General features: G+C 51.5%; 1 protein-coding gene across 1 annotated transcript in view; it reads left to right on the top strand.

Annotated features, from left to right (window-relative positions):
* The window catches only part of dbn1 (drebrin 1), a 65,997-nt gene extending 52,476 nt beyond the window's left edge, over positions 1 to 13,521 (top strand). Inside the window, 11 exon segments of the mRNA XM_035433515.1 lie at positions 1,177 to 1,254; positions 2,326 to 2,477; positions 2,884 to 2,941; positions 3,535 to 3,585; positions 4,809 to 4,923; positions 6,054 to 6,140; positions 8,306 to 8,413; positions 10,124 to 10,338; positions 10,340 to 10,519; positions 11,890 to 11,995; positions 12,755 to 13,521. Coding sequence (XP_035289406.1) covers positions 1,177 to 1,254; positions 2,326 to 2,477; positions 2,884 to 2,941; positions 3,535 to 3,585; positions 4,809 to 4,923; positions 6,054 to 6,140; positions 8,306 to 8,413; positions 10,124 to 10,338; positions 10,340 to 10,519; positions 11,890 to 11,995; positions 12,755 to 12,804 — 1,200 coding nt within the window. The 3' untranslated portion in view covers positions 12,805 to 13,521.
* The last annotated feature ends 1,667 nt before the right edge of the window (positions 13,522 to 15,188 follow it).

The following is a 15,188-nucleotide window of genomic DNA, read 5'->3' on the forward strand; positions in this document are numbered from 1 at the left end:
AAGGGCGCGGGGATGTTCTGTGCCTCTCTGCAGTGCAGCGCTGGGCAGTGATTTAGGCTGAAGGGCGCGGGGATGTTCTGTGCCTCTCTGCAGTGCAGCGCTGGGGCAGTGATTTAGGCTGAAGGGCGCGGGGATGTTCTGTGCCTCTCTGCAGTGCAGCGCTGGGGCAGTGATTTAGGCTGAAGGGCGCGGGGATGTTCTGTGCCTCTCTGCAGTGCAGCGCTGGGGCAGTGATTTAGGCTGAAGGGCGCGGGGATGTTCTGTGCCTCTCTGCAGTGCAGCGCTGGCTCTCCGGGGCCTGTACGGGTTTAATGACTGAAACTGTCGCCTGAGCGCGGAGAACAGCTTGTGCTCCTCACATCCAGGGTCCACAGGAAGTACAAAACCTCAGAATCACTGAGAACCGTTTACGTTTCTGAAAGAAACAGATACTTTCATTCACCAAGGTAGCATTAAATTGATTTAGAAATCCAGCCAAGACATTGGTAATGTTACAAATTACTATTAGTGTGTAGAATTACTGTTTTTTTTAAATCAGTTTTTGCATATGATTGCAAAGCCCCATTTTCAACAGCCGTTGCTCCAGTGTACTGACATCACTCTGTTACCTCATCCTTACTGTAAGTATTCATGCTAATGTGCCAATTTGGTACAAGAGACTTTCAGTTGCTATGGTATCTAGTCCACTGGCAATAAAATTTCAGAGTGATTCCAGACTTATGAACGGTGGTGTATATTCGCCCAGACACTTCTTCACATGTAGCCTAACGTATGCTCACATATTAAATGCTGTTTTAACATGTGAAACAAGTGCATTTACAGTCTAACTAATGCTGTGCAGTTAACTAGTACTGTGTTTGACTGGTGTCAGTGCTTATGGACGGTGTATTATACTGCAAACTATTCCTCTGCAGTGATTCAGCTGCTCTCTGCAGTGATGCAGGATAAGATGTCCACTGCCACCCCTTTCTCAGAAACTGTAATCTGTATCTCATCATCCCCATCGCTGTGTGGATTAACTGGCGATCCAGGCTGACGCTACTGAACGTCCCACATGCAGAACGGGCGTGGCAGTCCCAATGAGTGTTTTTGTGGGGGGGGGCGGGGGGGTTTGTGCCCTTGCAGTGTCTCTCCCGGGGGTGGAGCTCTCTGATGGCTAACCCTGTCTGTCCCCAGGGCACCACCTACCAGAAGACGAACGCGGAGATCGAGATGAAGAAAATCAACAGAGAGGAATTCTGGGAACAGGCCAAGGTGGAAATCTGATTCCGTGTTTGATGATGTGGGGTGGTTGTCCCTGAACAAGGTCTTGGAGGGAGGGAGGGAGGGGGGAGGGAGGGAGGGAGGGGGGGGGGGGAAGGAGGGAGGGAGGGAGGGAGGGAGGGGGGGTGCTTTTCAGTCGCCCCACCCCCTCCAGTTCCTCCATGTTCAGGGTTTGCACATTATGAGCTAAAGCTCTGTGGTGTTTTTTTACTTTGCGAGCGGTGGATTAACTAATAAAAATAGTCTTTCCCCGTCACAAATAAAACATCTGCATGTGACTTCTGAGGCCTGCCTTCAGTGCATCTATTTTATCACCTTCAAAAACACGTCTCCTCAAAACCCCCCCCCCCCGTTATTACGCCACCGCTGATTCAGGGTAACAGTGCCCCCTGGGGGTGCAGTGCGCTACTGCGATTAGTCCTGCGACCCGCCGGTCGGCAGAGTAGCTTTAATCTGGCGCTCACTCATGGCTTTGATCATAAATGAGGGGTGGAGGCGAGTTTCCAGAAGAGGCTTTTTTTGAGGTGGGGGGGGGGGGGGGGGGGGGGGGGGAGGGGGGAGGCTCAACGCACTGCCACCAGATGGTAGCATTCTTGGCTTGTGTGGGAAAAACAGGATCTTCAGAAAGCCCAGCCGCCTCTCCCAGCTTATCCTCAAAGGCACTTCAAACACACTTTTCTCACCAATTGCAGCGATTTTCTTATCGAGCCGCTATTTGCGTCAGCGCTGACCCCTCCGTAGCCGTCGCTGGAATGCTAACAAGGGGCGATGCTAATGGGGCGTAGCGCCAATCAGAGGGAGGGACCAAATCAAAGCACGAATCAGAGAGAGGGATGAAATCAAAGCACCAATCACAGGGACAGTGCTCAGAGAGAAGCTCCTCCCCCAGTCAGCACGAATTCCCTCTTGGGTGCGCCCAGGGGGAAATGGCGGTTTGGGAGGAGAAAGGGGGGAGACTGCGAGGGCGGGGCTGTTTTACAGTGGGATGGGGAGTCAGGTCTGCTTTGGGTGAAATTCAGACGGGATTTCTGTCTTGTAAGTGGCGTGCCTCCTCTTCCTCAGCGTGAGGAGGAGCTGCGGAAGGAGGCGGAGAGGAAGAAGGCCGCGGAGGAGCGGCAGCGTTTCGAGGAGGAGCGCATGGAGCTGGAGCGCAAGGAGCAGGAGGAGCGGGAGAGGAGGTACCGAGAGAGGGAGCAGCAGATCGAGGAGCACAGGTAAGCACCACGGAGAGGACCTCCATCACCCACCCCGTTACTCCCCTCTCCACCCCAACCCCCACCCTGCTACACCCCACCCAACCCCCAACCCCATCCTCCATCTCCCCCCCACCCCACACCTCCATCTCCCCCCCACCCAACCCCCCACCCCATCCTCCATCTCCCCCCCACCCCACACCCCCAACCCCCAACCCCATCCTCCATCCCCCCCCCACCCCACACCCCCAACCCCCAACCCCATCCTCCATCTCCCCCCCACCCCACACCCCCAACCCCCTGCCTCCACCAACTTCCCCAGGTCTAACCACTTACTTTGTGTGTATGTCTGTGTTTGTGTGTGCGTGCCTGCGTACGTCCGTATGTGTGTGTGTGTGTGTGTGTGTGTGCGTGCGTGCGTGTGTAGGAAGAAGCTACTGGAGGAAGAGGAGGCTTGGGAGAAGACCAGAAACCAGTCCCTGATTGTAAGAGAATGCTTTCTCTCCGACCTCAGTTTGACCTTCAGCCAGAGGGTCTGCCCTTTGACCCTGTCAGAGGAATTTCACCGAGCCGTTTAAAGATGTGTTGACATTTTTTTGACATGGTCAACGGTACAGTTTGATCGAGTTTAGAGTGTCTCATTGTTACTTGTGTTTCATCGCTCAACGCCTCCTGCACCTGAGCAGATACCATAACAGAGCGCATGAGCAAACATGTGTGCTTCCTCACCCTGCCCAAAAAACGAGAAGGAAAACCACCCGAAAAAAACAAACTGGCTCAACGTTTTTCAACCATAGGCACTTTCACTTCCCCCGGGTTAAAAACAACACTCATGTTTACAAAATGTCTCGAAGATAACATTTGTGCATAGGAGCAGTATTTTATACAGACTGAAAGCTATTACTGTTGTTAGGAACGTTTGAGGTGAATGCCAGATTTTTTCTTCTGTACTATTTCTCGATCATCTTTGTGCAAGAGTATCAAATCTAATGGTACATATTTTATAAACGGCGTTCTGTGCTGCCCCCTGTTGGTGTGAAATGGAAAGCCAGGCTGGTAACGCTCTCGCTCTCTGCAGACAGCGGAGAGCTCTGAAGAAGCTCTGGACAAAAGGGAGTCAGAGGTGGAGGTGGGTTACTCTGGAGGCCGACCACTAGGGGGCGCTGCAGGTCCACAGTGTTGTTTTTACTGATTTATGTTTTCGCCTCATCAGTTTGTCTCTCACTGCTTTGCTGAGTCAGCTGCATCGTCTTGTCCTGTTTTAATTTTCTTTTTTTTTAATGTGATTTTAATGAGGCTAAGTTTTTATCCTTTAAGAGAGATGTGGGATGGGGGAGGGTGTGTGTGTTTGTGTGAGAGTGTGTGTGAGTCTCTGTTGTTCAGGCTGTGTGTGTGTGTGTGTGTGAGTCTCTCTTGTTCATGCTGTGTGTGTGTGTGTGTGTGTGTGAGTCTGTTGTTCAAGCTGTGTGTGTGTGTGTGTGAGTCTCTTGTTCACGCTGTGTGTGTGTGTGTGTGTGTGTGAGTCTCTTGTTCACGCTGTGTGTGTGTGTGTGAGTCTCTTGTTCACGCTGTGTGTGTGTGTGTGAGTCTCTTGTTCACGCTGTGTGTGTGTGTGTGTGTGTGAGTCTCTTGTTCACGCTGTGTGTGTGTGTGTGAGTCTCTGTTGTTCACGCTGTGTGTGTGTGTGTGTGTGTGTGAGTCTCTTGTTCACGCTGTGTGTGTGTGTGAGTCTCTTGTTCACGCTGTGTGTGTGTGTGTGAGTCTCTGTTGTTCACGCTGTGTGTGTGTGTGTGTGTGTGTGAGTCTCTTGTTCACACTGTGTATGTGGGTGTGTGTGTGTGTGTGTGAGTCTCTGTCGTTCACGCTGTGTATGTGTGTGTGTGTGTGTGTGTGTGAGTCTCTGTTGTTCAGGCTGTATATGTGGGTGTGTGTGTGTGTGTGTGTGTGTGTGTGAGTCTCTGTTGTTCACGCTGTGTGTGTGTGTGTGTGTGTGAGTCTCTGTTGTTCAGGCTGTGTATGTGTGTGTGTGTGTGAGTCTCTGTTGTTCACGCTGTGTGTGTGTGTGTGTGTGTGTGAGTCTCTTGTTCACACTGTGTATGTGGGTGTGTGTGTGTGTGTGTGAGTCACTGTCGTTCACGCTGTGTATGTGTGTGTGTGTGTGTGTGTGTGAGTCTCTGTTGTTCAGGCTGTATATGTGGGTGTGTGTGTGTGTGTGTGTGTGTGTGTGTGAGTCTCTGTTGTTCACGCTGTGTGTGTGTGTGTGTGTGTGTGTGAGTCTCTGTTGTTCAGGCTGTGTATGTGTGTGTGTGTGTGAGTCTCTGTTGTTCACGCTGTGTGTATGTTTGTGGATAGGAGGCGGCAGCCATCATTGCTCAGAGGACCGATAACCCCAGGGAGTTCTTCAAGCAGAAGGAGATGGGTGTGGCCACCAGTGTGGACAGCTCCCCCGTGTCCACCCACAGAACCGGTAAGACCCGAACCCTTCTGGGGGGGCCTGCCACCCGTGAGCTGGGGGGGGGGGGGGGGGGTTGACGGATACTGGGATGGGGGTGGGCTTGATCCTGGCCAGGGAAACATTTTTAAGAGGGATGATGCTGGCTCTACTGCTTAGACAGGGGAAGAGCACCTCTTACAGTGCAGAATCTATACCTGGTTCATGCCTTTCCTGGATTGGGGTGTCTTCCAGGCAGAGCCTTCTGGGAAATGTAGTTTTCCTCAGTCCACCTCTCAGCATTGCCCATGTGGATGCTTGCTCAGTCACTGGCGCTGGTTTCCGGCACCAGCGGCTTGCATCTCAGCGATGTCTGTGGGCTGTGTTTGCCCCGCCCACAGCAAGTCTCTGTGCTGGTGAGGATCAGAGCACCCCTGTCAACCTGTGTCTCAGGCCACGCCCACAAAAAGGCCGACCTGACTGATTTGAGGCTGTCGGCACCCTGTCATCAAACCGAACCCCTGAAACTGCGCGGTCTGAGAAACGGACACAGCAGGACCCGTCGTGTCTGCGGCTACAGTCCTTGAAACACCGAGAGCTCTTTCTCTCTTTTCATTTTGTTCTTTTTGCTGTCCATCTACTTTTTTGTTTTCCATTTACTCTCCCCCTTTTTTTTCTATATCCTCTGCTTTCCTGTAACATTGCTCTAAATCCTGTCGCCTGTCCTTGGCTGAGTCTGACACTAATGCGTTTATCCGCTGCTGGACTGCCACGCGCTCGCTGTGCTCTCTGGCCTCCTCTGCTAACTGTGCTCCTGATTCTGACCCCTCTTCTGTCTCTCTGCCCTTCATCACACACCTCCGTCTCTCCTCCTCGTCCTCCTCCTCATCAATCCACGTTCTCCACCCTGTCCGTGTATGTGTGTGTGTGCGTGTGTGTGTGTATGCATGTGTGTGTGTTTCTGTGTGTGTGTGCGCGCGTGTGTGTGTGTGCGTGCGTGCGTGCATGCGTGCGTGCGCGTGTGTGTGCATGTGCATGTGTGTGTGTGCGTGTGTGTGTGTGTGTATGTCTGTGTGTGTGTCTTTGTATGTGTGTGTGTGCGTGCGTGCATGCGTGTGTGTGTGTGTGTTTGTCTGTGTGTGTGTATGTGTGTTTGTCTGTACCAGGCCGCTTGGACAGCCCCTTCTTCAAGCTGCAGCACAGTCCTCCTGAGCCCAGCCCGCCACACGTCCGGCTGCAGCCAGGTACACCTGGTAGGTAGCGCCCCCTTCTGGCAGGAGGGCAGAACTGCAGAGAACGGCTTCACTGTGCTGCAGCGTAGCAAACCCCCCCTCACTGCCCCCCCCCCCCCATTCTCTCAGCACAAATACTGCTACACCTGAATGCCAGTAGAAACCTTAAAACGAATTTGCAGGATATTTAAAAGACACAGATTTAGCTGTATTATCTTAAAAAATAGAGTTGAATTGCAGACGGCAGACAGCTTTAAGAGTTCTGTTATCAGAGCAATCACCCTTTCTGACACAGCAGCCCACGCCCCCGCCCCCGCCCCCCTGCCCCCCCATTTCATCAGAGGTGCAGCTGAGTAACAGACTCATAGAGGACACCAGGGCTCTCTTCCTCTGTCTCACTGAACTTCCACACTAACTCACTCACTAACGCATCGATTTCAGCAGTCTCTGTACCCACGCACAGGTCCCCCACAGCGGCATCATGGGAAATCATGGGGCATCATGGGAAAGCCTGGGTTTTTCCTGGCGCCTCACTGTGGGGGAATAAGCAAGCCTATCGAGACTGTGTGATGGGCCTGTCCAATGAGAGAGAGAGAGAGGGGGAGAGAGGGGAGAGAGAGAGACAGAGGGGGGAGAGAGACAGACAGAGAGGGAGAGAGGGAGATAGAGAGAGAGAGAGGGGGAGGGGGAGAGAGACAGAGGGGAGAGAGAGAGAGAGGCAGAGAGTGGGAGGGAGGGGGGAGAGAGAGAGAGACAGTGAGGGGGAGAGAGAGAGAAAAAGAAAGAGACAGAGAAGGGTAGGGAGGAGGGAGAGAGAGACAGAGACAGAGAGAGAGAGTGTGCTTCCTTTGTGAATTCCATCAGTTATCTCCCATAAAGCACCTCTCTTTATTCCCATGCTTCTCCTGGTGGGTGCGCGACCCCCCCGCTTCTCTGACCTGTGAGTGTCTGTGCGCTCATGCACGTTGTGGCCTTGATCTCGGTGTGTCCCCCCCCCCGTGCCAGTGCGATTGCCCCCGTGTGCCCTGTCTGTGCCCTCCTGTTTAATCCACACACTGGGCTGGAATGCTTTTGTGATCGGTGCCCGAACGTTGTGTGACTCCGTGCGCAGCTCACGGCTCGAGGGAAGGGTTTCCGCCAGGTCTCCTCCCACATTCTAACTTCCATTGTGATGTCATCTTTGACTGTGACCTCACAGATGTCAGCCACAAGGAGGTCATTGTTTTCAGAATTCCGTTTTCGTGGAAGTTTCGGAACGTTCTGTGTGGAGGTGGGAGCCCTTCCTGTGAGGGTGCTGCTGTGAATCATCATTTTAGCCGAAGCCATTTATCGCTGTGTTTTGGTCTTCGACTCTCAGCACGTTCCTCGTTCCTTGTGATTTGTGATTGTTGCATCAGTGAAATAAACAGCCATTCACAAAGTGTAGTTGTGTTGACAGTGCCTCGACTGCAGGCCTGTTTAAAATTGTGATTGTGAAATGTATGAATTGATTTTGTGTCTCCTTTCATGTCTTTAATGTGGAATGAATAGGTATTATTTTTTTTGGGGAGGGGGGGCATGCTCTCTATACCCAAACACACCTGTGTTACCCCAGTGAGAGACTGATGGCTCAGGTGTTAGCTGTGGCATCACAGGGTTCCAATCCAGGCTGTGTCACAGCAGAGTGATCATTTGCTCTGTAAGATGACATTGCTGCATTGACTGTGCCGGTGGGTTGCGAGAGCAGGCCCTCCCGCTGTAGGCAAGGCATGCTGGGATAGCGAGCACCCTCACCCTCACCCTCGTGTGTCTAACGGGTTTCCTTGCAGCTCCACAGGTTACACACCCACACACCCGCCTGCCACAGACGGCTTGATTGGCAGCACCGGGAATGGTTGGCATTCGGGTCTGAATGTCTGCATGCTCTCACTTCCTGTTTGTGCTTTCACAGAGTGCTCTGGGGTGTCGGGTGGGTGGGGGTTGTGGTTGTGGCTCTGCTGCTTGTTTTCTCCTTACGGCAGTGCAGAAATACTGCAGTGGTCAAAGGTCACTGAGTACAGTGCCAGAGAGGAGTCTGGGTGTTGTAGTCAGGGTCTGCTGCAGCGTTTCTGCTCTCTGTTATTTCGGGCTTGTCTGGTGTCTGTGTGTATGGCCCGTGTTTTCAGTATGAAGATGGCACACTTTTCTTTTTAATTTGTCCCCTGCAGAAAATGAAGGGAGCTCAGTGCACAGCCCGATGGCTGACACCTCTACACCCATCCCCAAAATCCTCACCACCCCCATTCAGGAGGCGGACGATAGCATGAGCGGGAGGGGTAAGGCTGCTGCCCTCTGTCGGGCTGTTTCTCTCTCTGGTTCTGTGTTGTTAGGCTCGGCCTTTGCCCAGAACCTCCTCACAGCAGCGTCTCAGAGCTTCATGCATTGATGCTGTAAGAAGCAGGAGGTGAACGTGCAGGGAAACGTGCTCAATATGCAGATATGGTATCAACAGCACGTCAACGGCCAAGTGCTTCTCGAGCATAGAGTGCCCTCTGGTGGGGGACTCTTCAGAAAGCTGTGCTGCTGGTGGGGGGGGGGGGGGGGTGTGATGGTGGTGGCGGGGGCTGTACAGGAAAAACAGGGGATGATGTAAACAGAGAAGTGTGAAAGCTGATGGCCAGTGGGATTGAAAGCGGGGGGATGGGTCGGGGGGGGGGGGGGGGTGACATTGTTAATAAGTCACAGATGCAGGACAGGCTCTCTGACTCGGCTCTCTGTAAGTAAACACTCTGGAAAGATGAGGCCGGGGGATGGGGGGGGGGGGGGGTGGAGCTGGGGGGGGGGGGGGCTGGGACTGAGGGGGGGGTGGAGCTGGGGTGGGGGGGGGGAGACTGGGACTGGGGGGGGGGGGGGGCTTGTTTGCTCTGGCTTAATTTTCTTTCTCAGGTCAGCAGGCTGTCAGGGCCTCTGGGTGGCTCACTCTGTTAAGGCGCTCGCTCTGAAGGCAAAGCATGACCCTGCGATGGGTGTTTCTGTCCCGCTCGCGGCACTGCTGGCTGCGGCCGGAGGCCTGCTTCAGAATGAACCGGCTAGTTCTGCTAGCCTGCTAGTCTCATCGCTCTCTAACAGTCCAGGTGCCTGTGGATGCACAGAACGAGAGTATGCCAACCTCATTATCCTCCGACAACATGGGCCGTATATGATTGGTCACATATTTGCAGCACACCCTGCCCTACCACGCCCTGCCCCACCCCGCCCTGCCATGCGCGACAGTGCATTGTTCTGTCCGCAGAGCAGCAGCGCGATCGTTTGCTTAGCGACAGTCATCCAGTGAACTTTACGTAGTTCTTTTACATGTTATCCATTCACACAACCAGATATTTGTTCAAACCGTTCAGGATGTGTACTTTTCTCAGTTTGCGTGCTTCCCCTGATCGCCGGCTCTGGTCACATGACTAGCGCCTCCGAAGCGTGGCGACTGTGACCTCGCCGTGGAAACGCAGCGTAGAACTCTCTGTGCCGGGGTGACACGTAAGCGTTTTCACAGGAGGCTGTACGCAGCGTCCAGCGGAGAGGCAGGTGTATATCGCGGTTCATTGCTCTCTCAGGCGGCTGTAGTCTCCCCCAGGAGGACGCCGCTGACGTACGGTCACAGTGTGGTCTCCGTGGAGGGGCAGGACGCAGGGCAACGATGCGTTTGAATGATGAAGTGAAGTCCTTTAACTGCTCATTACCTGCAATTCGCTGTGTCATAGCGGGCTCGGATTAGCTTTCATATGAAGATGGAGCTGAATGAACACACACGCGTGCACACACACGCGCATGCACACACACACACACACACACACACACACACACTAGCACACACAGAAATGCACACACGCACACACACACACAATCTCACACACACATGCACACACACACTAGCACACACTCCTTTGCTTTTTCTGATCTGTGCTTTTTGTGACATTGAAGATGGAGTGTTATGACTGATGTCACTGAACTTTTGTATGTAATTTAATTTTTTCCCCTATCCCCCCCCCCAGACTCCCCGAGCACTCCCGTACAGGAGACGGCCCAATCCAAGCCCACCCAGAGCGTGGCCCCCCAGGCCCGAGACCCCAGCCAAACGAAGGAGACGGACAGCCTGGTGGACCTATGGGAGACGGCTGGCCCGCCCCCTGGCACCGCCCCCTCCCAGGCCGCACAGCTGGTCGATCTCATGGGCGACGCCCCGGAGCCCTGTGCCGGGGGCGCGGCCCCCCCCCTTCCCCGAGCCCCTCCTCAGCTTTGACGAGATGCCGGCGCCCCCCGCCTCGGCGGACATGACCCTGAGCTACCAGCATGCACTGCAGCACGCGGGCGGCTCCAGCAGCCAGGAGCTGGAGGACAGCCAGCTGCTCATCACCAACGGGGAGATGTTCCTGAAGGAGGGGACGCAGGTCAGCCCCGAGAACCTGCCCCTTCTGCCCCCGAGGGGTATAATACACACCACTCTGCCCCCTGTGGGGTATAATACACACCACTCTGCCCCCTGTGGGGTATAATACACACCACTCTGCCCCCTGTGGGGTATAATACACCCCACTCTGCCCCCTGTGGGGTATAATACACCCCATTCTGCTCCCTGTGGAGTATAATACACCCCATTCTGCTCCCTGTGGGGTATAATACACCCCACTCTGCCCCCTGTGGGGTATAATACACCCCACTCTGCCCCCTGTGGGGTATAATACACCCCACTCTGCCCCCTGTGGGGTATAATACACACCACTCTGCCCCCTGTGGGGTATAATACACCCCACTCTGCCCCCTGTGGGGTATAATACACCCCACTCTGCCCCCTGTGGGGTATAATACACCCCATTCTGCCCCCTGTGGGGTATAATACACCCCACTCTGCCCCCTGTGGGGTATAATACACCCCACTCTGCCCCCTGTGGGGTATAATACACCCCACTCTGCCCCCTGTGGGGTATAATACACCCCACTCTGCCCCCTGTGGAGTATAATACACCCCACTCTGCTCCCTGTGGGGTATAATACACACCACTCTGCCCCCTGTGGGGTATAATACACCCCACTCTGCCCCCTGTGGGGTATAATACACCCCACTCTGCCCCCTGTGGGGTATAATACACCCCACTCTGCCCCCTGTGGGGTATAATACACCCCACTCTGCCCCCTGTGGGGTATAATACACCCCATTCTGCCCCCTGTGGAGTATAATACACCCCACTCTGCCCCCTGTGGGGTATAATACACCCCACTCTGCCCCCTACTGGGGTATAATACACCCCACTCTGCCTCACACAACTTCACCACTTTACTGAGAGAGAAGGGTTGTGACATAGCTCAGGAGGTAAGACCGATTGTCTGGCAGTCGGAGGGTTGCCGGTTCAAACCCCGCTCTGGGCGTGTTGAAGTGTCCTTGAGCAAGACACCTAACCCCCAACTGCTCTGGCGAATGAGAGGCATCGATTGTAAAGCGCTTTGGATAAAAGCGCTATATAAATGCAGTCCATTTACCATTTGATTTATTCCACCACTAGATGGCAGTGTGTGTAATGTAATAGGCGGTGAGGTGAATAGCATCAGCAGAACTCACTGGTTGCCTGGCAGAGTGTGGAGAGTAGCTCATGTACCTGAAATGCAACAAACAGACTTTTTCAAACAGTCAGGCTTGGGTGTGCTGTGTCACATACACGTTCAGCACGTCGAATGATCAGTGTAGCGACCTGTGGGAACATTTAGCTCAGGAACTCTCACATTCAGCCTGTTGATAATGGATGCTGTTTCATGGTTTGTCCAGGCAAGTGAGGGCTACTTCAGCCAATCACAGGAGGAGGAGTTCGCCCAATCAGAAGACTGCTCTGCAAAAGTGAACCCGACACCAGTGTTGTACAACAAGCCACCAGGTAAGACCTGGAAACACCTTGACCCATGAAAATATGAAAAAAAAGTATTAATATTTAATGTATGAAAAAATAAATATTGGGTGTCATGGAGCGGACAGCACAGTTCCTGGGTCTAATCTCAGCCTGGGCCTTTCTGAGTGGAGTTTGCATGTTCTCCCCGTGTCCATGTGGGTTTCATCTGGGTACTCCAGTTACCCCCCACAGCCCAAAGACGTGCAGTTTAGGTTAATTGGAGAGTCTAAATTGCCCATAGGTATGAGTGTGTGAGTGAATGGTGTGTGTGTGCCCTGCGATGAACTGGCCACCTGTCCAGGGTGTATTCCTGTCTCTCACCCAATGCATGCTGGGATAGGCTCTAGCCCCCTCACGACCCTTATCATGAATAAGCGGGTTCGATAATGCATGGAAGGATAGATAAATGTGTGAAAATATATTGTGCTGTTTGATGTACTGTATTTGGGGCAGGTTGTATAATAAATTGTAAGTCTACTAATATTCAAAATTGTAAGTGTTTTGAATATTAGTCTGGTGGGGTTGGAAATTAATTTGATATTAATTGGGGGGGGGTTGGATATTAGTTTGATATTAATTGGGGGTGGGGGGGGTTGGATATTAGTTTGATATTAATTGGGGGTGGGGGGGTTGGATATTAGTTTGATATTAATTGGGGGTGGGGGGGGGGGTTGGATATTAGTTTGATATTAATTGGGGGGAGTTGGAAATTATTTGGGATAATTTTGTCGACTTTGTCTTTGTTAGAAATCGACATCACGTGCTGGGACACGGACCCCGTGGAGGACGAGGACTGAAGATTCAGCGGGGGGGATGAAGGGGGGGTAGATCCGGCCCCTCCCGGCCCCTCTTCAGCAAACTAATAACGTCATAATAAGTCTCGCATTTAAAAAAATAATAAAAGAGAGGTTAGCCACTGAGAGGAATGGAGTTATTGTTAAAGATGCAGACGGGTGAAAGAGCTCCTGATGTTTGTTTTTTTTTTTTTGACTATGCAGATACAGTTTGAGTCCGAAGCCCTTCATGGACAATGTTCAGTTATAATGCTTCATAGAGCAGACAGAAGCTTCCTGTACTGCCCTGCATAGACAATGTTCTGTTATAATGCTTCATAGAGCAGACAGAAGCTTTCTGTACCACCCTTCATAGACAATGTTCAGTTATAATGCTTCATAGAGCAGACAGAAGCTTCCTGTACTGCCCTGCATAGACAATGTTCTGTTATAATGCTTCATAGGGCAGGCAGAAGCCTTCTGTACCACCCTTCATAGACAATGTCCTGTTATAATGCTTCATAGAGCTGACAGAAGCTTCCTGTATTGCCCTTCATAGACAATGTTCAGTTATAATGCTTCATAGAGCAGACAGAAGCTTCCTGTACCACCCTTCATAGACAATGTTCAGTTATAATGCTTCATAGAGCAGACAGAAGCTTCCTGTACCACCCTTCATAGACAATGTTCTGTTATAATGCTTCATAGAGCAGACAGAAGCTTTCTGTACCACCCTTCATAGACAATGTCCTGTTATAATGCTTCATAGAGCTGACAGAAGCTTCCTGTATTGCCCTTCATAGACAATGTTCTGTTATAATGCATTATAGAGCAGACAGATGCTTCCTGTACCACCCTTTGTAGACAATGTCCTGTTATAAGGCTTCATAGAGAAGGCAAATGTTTCCTGTACCACACAGGTACACAGTACACCCAGTTTGTTTGGTTTGGATGGATCAGATCCTTTCCAGGGATGTACAGCTATCCCACACTGCAGTGCTCCACAGAAGTGTCTTTCATAGCTATAGCCAATCCCCCATGACTGACACGACATTTCCCCTCTGTTCTACCCCACAGGGGACAGATATGAAGCGATGCCTGGGGTAATCTTGCCTTTGATGTAGAGTTTGGCTTGAACCCTTAAACCCCACTCCCGTTCTTCAAAGGGGGGTTAGGGGGCTGTATGAGCAGGTGGGTAGGGTGCAGTTACGGTCAATCAGGGTGGGTGGGTGGGGGGGGGCCGAGGACCCTATGTGCTCGAATGAATGCTTACCAGTCTCCGGAAAATAATGCATTAAAAGGAACCCTGAAGAAATCAGACTAAGAATGGCTCTTTTTAGCGTTTAGCGTGCTAATTCACCGTGTTCGGGGGGGGTCTTGCACGCCCCTGTGCTGGCATACACAGTGGCCAAACTGAGAGTAGTCAATAGAGACATTGAAAGGGATGTGTATATTCTGTCAGCCTATTCAATTTGTACATTATTTGATATATAGAGTCTTTGAACAGTGGTTATGGTGTTACAATCAAATAGTGAAATATCAAGTAAGAGTTAAACTGATTTTTTAGCAGATTTGAATGGGCTTTAGTGGGCCCACACCTTTCAAATTGCATAATGTCTCGTGCTCAGTGAGTTGCTTGTGTCTGTATTGAAGCAAATCATTTAGGGGAGATATCCTTTTCTCATTATTTATTAGTTACAATGGCTCTTTCTGTTCCTGGGTTCGCTATAAGCCACGGAACGATAGACTTCGGGTCAGTTGTAATTACTGTTACATGAGGGGTTGCTATTGTAAAACTAGTTTTTAGTTTCAGCTGGTGTTCCAGAGAGCGACAGACTGTTTTATCCTCCTGAATGAACCAACTCTCATTGAGAAAAACCAAACAGAACCATAAAGTTGGATGTTTGGAAGTCTCACATATACAGTATCAGGTCTTGGTCGATGCAAACCAGAATAGCAAAATAAGTTACCCTCATTTTTGTTTCCGTTGAACAAATCTCATTCATTGTAGACACAGGTGGGTCATTCTGGTGTATATTGAATTGGATGTATATTAAAATCGACGTACAAAACATGGGCAAAACTGGAATGGGGTGCTAACCTGAAACCTTATAATGTCAAAAGCTTGGAAAAAATAGAACATCCTTCCTCTTCCCTCCATGGTTTTTTGGCAGTCTTCCATTTCCCTGTGTTTAGCATTCGAAGGATACACCCTGATCCTCATTTCAGTCCCGGGGCACAAACCCGTGGGATTCCTACACAGACGTTCTGAGCAGACAAGCAAGCAATAAGATTAACTTGTGTAGTATAGCTGTGTAAATAACCGATTTTACTAATACAGTATGGATATTACTGCTGATCCTAACGTTATTTATATGATTGTGGCCCGCCGTACTGAGTAATCATTG

This window comes from Anguilla anguilla, chromosome 9, assembly GCF_013347855.1.
Source record: "Anguilla anguilla isolate fAngAng1 chromosome 9, fAngAng1.pri, whole genome shotgun sequence".
In the NCBI taxonomy this organism is placed as follows: Eukaryota; Metazoa; Chordata; class Actinopteri; order Anguilliformes; family Anguillidae; genus Anguilla; species Anguilla anguilla.